Source organism: Geospiza fortis, unplaced genomic scaffold (assembly GCF_000277835.1).
Source record: "Geospiza fortis unplaced genomic scaffold, GeoFor_1.0 scaffold40, whole genome shotgun sequence".
In the NCBI taxonomy this organism is placed as follows: Eukaryota; Metazoa; Chordata; class Aves; order Passeriformes; family Thraupidae; genus Geospiza; species Geospiza fortis.
Window position 1 is genome coordinate 22,940,015 of NW_005054297.1, and position 4,515 is coordinate 22,944,529.

The 4,515-nt window shown below is 44.2% G+C and overlaps 1 protein-coding gene across 1 annotated transcript in view; it reads right to left on the reverse strand.

The window, feature by feature from the left end:
- Window positions 1-4,515, reverse strand: part of GALNTL6 (polypeptide N-acetylgalactosaminyltransferase like 6) — a 273,134-nt gene that overhangs the window by 10,880 nt on the left and 257,739 nt on the right. Inside the window, exon 10 of the mRNA XM_031066187.1 lies at window positions 71-220. Within this exon, the coding sequence (XP_030922047.1) occupies window positions 71-220 (150 nt within the window). The remainder of the gene's footprint in view (window positions 1-70; window positions 221-4,515) is intronic.

Below are 4,515 nucleotides of genomic sequence, written 5' to 3' on the forward strand. Positions count from 1 at the left end.
AAGCCTGTGCTAAACTGAATACAGGCTCAAGATGGTCTGAACCTCCGAGATGCCCCACAGTGACTCTGACCTTCCTATAGCTCCAGTGCTGGTTTCCCTTCATCCCGTGACAGTCATACAGCGTGACAGGGCTACTGTGCGAGATGGCGTCGAAGCAGAACTTCCTGGTGTGAAGTGGCTCCCCAGGGCGGATGTCTTCTCTCCAACCAAAGGTGAAGAGCTGGGAAAACAATCAGGCAATACAATCATATATTATTGTGAAAAATTTTTAAAATAACACTCAAAAGCTTAATGCAGGATGCCCTTTTTGCTCACCCCAGATGCTGGTTAAATAAGGTCCTGCCTGTGTATGATTCAGTGATGCCAACTGCCTTAATTAAAGTGCATCAGTGGCCATGTAGAATATAGCCCAGGAAGGCACAATCCCAATGTCAGGGAAGGAATAAATCTCTAGTGACACAGTACTGCAGAGAGCAGGGGGGATATGCTGCATTAAAGCCTTCAGTTACCCCAGTTAAAGCAGCACCTGTATGCACTACGATTTCAGCTCCCTAGGACTCAGAAAGCTGCTGCCAGTGATGTTCCTTTAGCCCTCATTTGGGTCTGAACAAGCTGCCCAGAGAGATTTTCCCATCACAGCCTCTCTCCTATGTTTAATGAGCAGTTTCCTTCTGTTTATAAGGGACACTGTTACCATGGCCTCTCTCAACTGTCTTTTTCCCCCAAACAACACATGTTAAATGATCTTCATCTTTCTACTTTGAAACCTGTGAGCTACAGGCAGCTTGTCAAAGCCCCTTTTCTCACTGCCTGAGAGGAGTCATGGAGGGTTCACAGTTAATAGAAGAATCCTTCTCAATTAGACACCAGCTGTCTGAAGTAATGCTGTGACACTGCAGTCTTTCAATCATCAGATGAAGGTGACAGTTCTGACAGCATCAAATTTAAAGACGTGGAGTGCATTTTCCTTTCCATGGACCTATCCTTGCAGAAAAGAGGTTGCAGGCTGTAAATTACTACCTAGAAGCTCTGTCAAGAGCTGTGAGGTTATTTTATTTTCTTTCTTTTTTTTTTTCCTTTTTTTGAGTGAGTGCTATTCTTCTGCTTTCTGCATGACTTTTGATTTGCCATAGGAAAAAAAAAAGAAACTAACACTGAGAAAGTGAAGCTCTCTAAATGAGAAAACTTTGCTAGTAGAAACTGTTCAGCTGAGATTGTTCATGTGCAAGTGCATGCAGGCTCGTTATCCAGAGAAGTAGCTCCCCAGACTGAATTCAGACTGTCTCCAACACCTCATCTCAGCTTCCTTTTGGCTCTTATCTAGCACCCTGCTCCTCCAGTGTACATTCCCTGATAGAACCAGCTATAAACTGAAGCTTAATAAATATCATGCAGGTCTGATCCTGAACAATTCTGTAGTGGTTCCCAGGTTTTAACCCCTTCATAGCTATAGTGATATTCTTTCCATAGTCTTCCTAAAAGAAACACCTCTTAAAAATACTGCATCTTCGATGCTGTACCATCCTCTAAATACCACATTTGAAAGGTCTTACTGTCTCTCTTGGCTTGTAGGCCCTAAATACAAGCATATATCAGGGTATTTACCTTTTTTTTCTGTCTTACTGTAAGCCCTTGTTTGCTCTGTTAGCTGCTGTTACTCCCTATTTATATCTGCATTATAGGTTTTCTAGAGAGTGTTTTCTTAATTTGTCTATGTGTCCTGCTTATTTCTTCCATCTCCCAGAGTGCATTTTACGTTTATCTGCAGTAAAATGCAGTGGACAGCTTTACCTTTGTTTTCAAAGCAATTTCTGCTTTTCAAAAGGTTCAATCTTTTCCCACTTTTCTTCATGTTTCTTTGAAGCATCATCATGGACTCCCTACAATAACTTATCATTTCACAAGCAAGGACAGAAGTAAGATTTGGTACAGAGAAAAAACTACGCTGCTGTTTCTTCAAGAAAAGAGAAGCCTAAGACAATTTTCCTTTAACGAAAAGCCAACAAAAGCCATTTTCTTTATCTTATCCTTTACCTTTCTACAGACACATAATAAACCTTGAGTTCAAAGTGATGAATAACAAATACCTAGAGGAATGGTGTGGAACAGTGCTTCTGTGATAGTCTCACTCTCATTAGTACTACTGCAGAGAGAGATTCTATTTCAGGACCAGCCTCATCTTTCCCAGCGGGTGCCTCGCCAAATTTCTCATTCTGTGCATGAACTGTGAGCTGAGGGACCAATTCTTGCTGCTCTCTGGACCTTGGCCTGAGGACTAGTATCCCACTGAATGCATCGGTACACCTGAAAGAGCTCAAGCCAGCCTTTAAATCAGATCATACTGATCCAAACTATTCCTTTGCTCTTTTCCACTCCTCTGTGGTTTCTGAAGACTGCCAGCGCTATGTCCTGTTTGCAAGTCAAGACATGGTAACAGCAGAGGCCTTTTATTCCCTTCCACTGAAAATGAAGATCTGTAGAATACTAGATATCAATGCTTAGACTAGCTTAGATTCTTTTTCCTCCTTCTTTATCCTCCCATTTTAAAAAATGTTTTATTTTTAAATCAACAAGTATGTCTTCTCCCTAGTGATACTATAAAATCAATTACAGGAACTCAGTTTTAGGACTAAGAGAGAGAAGAGAAAAAAAATCAGAAAAAAGGTTGTACTTCTCTATACACCCTGGTATTAAGATCTTGCAATTACAGACACAAGACAAAGGTGTACAGTCTTCCCAATCTCATAATTCTAAGCTTTCCTCTTTTAAACAGCAATTTCCCTCTAGTTAAAACTGAATCTGGCCAATATAAATATTATCTCCCTGCTGCATAATGTCCAACAATGCTACATGTTATTAGCTGGAGCCCAGAGTATATAATGTTCTGCCTTGCCAGCACTTGTCACTTTGGATTTCATTGCTCCTTTGTTAGGAACAAACTGTGTCAGATTTTACAAGAAATGGCTGGGCCTTTTTGCACCCTTTTTGTACTTCATTCATTTCTGACTGCTTGTTGATTTGAAACAAGGCTGCATGAAATTCCCAGACGCATCATTAACAAACAGCAGGCTGATTCTTCACCTGCAACACATGGGGCTGCTGTTCACTGTACTCTGCTGGACCCAGAAACCCTCTGTCCTGGCTCAGTGGATGCTCATTCTCCTCTTTCGATTTCTCTCACACCAGAGTCTGTAAAACACAGCCTCATCCTCTGTATTTGCAATCAAGCAACCCCTCAGCCCTCATGCTTTGCCTTTTTATGTAGCCGAGCCCTGTCACGCAGTAACTGGGAAATACAGCTTTCCAGCTTCATTTACAATTGGCACAGGGCCTGAGGAATGATTCCCTGATAGAGCCATTGGCCTGCGACTGTCTCTAGGACAAAGGCCCTTTTGATGCCATTAATGCTTTCCAGCCTGGCAACATTGCTCAATTACTCGCTGTCTGGCTGGGGTACGTCAGCTGGTGCTGTGCTTTGACTGTGCCATTACACTTGAGGGCACAACGTGTACCCCCATCCAAAGATGAAATGCCACGTTTCAGAGCTGGGCCCTGGCTTGAACTACACCTCCAAGAAGAGAAGAAAGTGCTGGGCATTTGCTGAGCCATGTTAGAGATGGTGCCTGTCCACCCATTCCTTGGCAAGGCTGGGGAAATTGAAGAGAGACAGTGATACTTGTAATTTTCCTTTGCTGTTGGTTATCAGTCCAGCAGAGCCTCAGTTTCCCCTGAAGCCAAAAGCTAGCTTTGGGAAGACAGAGATGGATGAATGCAGCACCATGACATATCCTCCCATCCTTTTTCTTCCCCTCTGGTTCTCAATTTTGGGAAGTTTCCCAAAACCACAGTGACACATCCTCACTTCTCACCAATCTCCTGTTTAAAGCTTTCTCCAGAAAGCCTGCAAGCACCCACAAACCTTTTGACTGCTGCTTGCCCAGGGGCTTGCACAGCCCTGAGGTGCAAGGTCATCTTTCTCTCCTGGGATCTGCTAAAGGGCTGTGTCGTGGTGTCTGAGACTGTCAGCTTTTAATTCCTGCCCTGGTAACATGACATGAATCAAGTGGCACAAAGGATCATCTCTGTCTGGCACTGATGCCTGTCGCACTGGTCACATTAAGCTATAGTAGCTATAAGCTATTCAATAGCTTATAGAACTCTGTAAATCTATACCAAAAGTTACAAATCCACCTCAGCGTCAATCCATGCTATTCAAAATATGACCACAAAATACTTGATACTTTCATTAATACTGCCAGTTTCTACTGGTGTATGGAGAACTCATCCAGGCTACAAATCCGGTGAGATCTAAAGAAGGAAGAGGAGCTCTGCGAGGCTGGCCCGGGGCTTGATGCCCCACAGACGAGTGTGACAGCAGCGCAGGGCCGGCCCTGAGGGGCGCTGGCCGTCAGGGGCACGGGCGCTGAGGGGCGCTGGCCGTGGAGGCGCCGGCCCTGAGGGATGCTGGCCCGGAGAGGGGCTGGCCGTGAGGTGCGCTGGCCCTGAGCAGGGCTA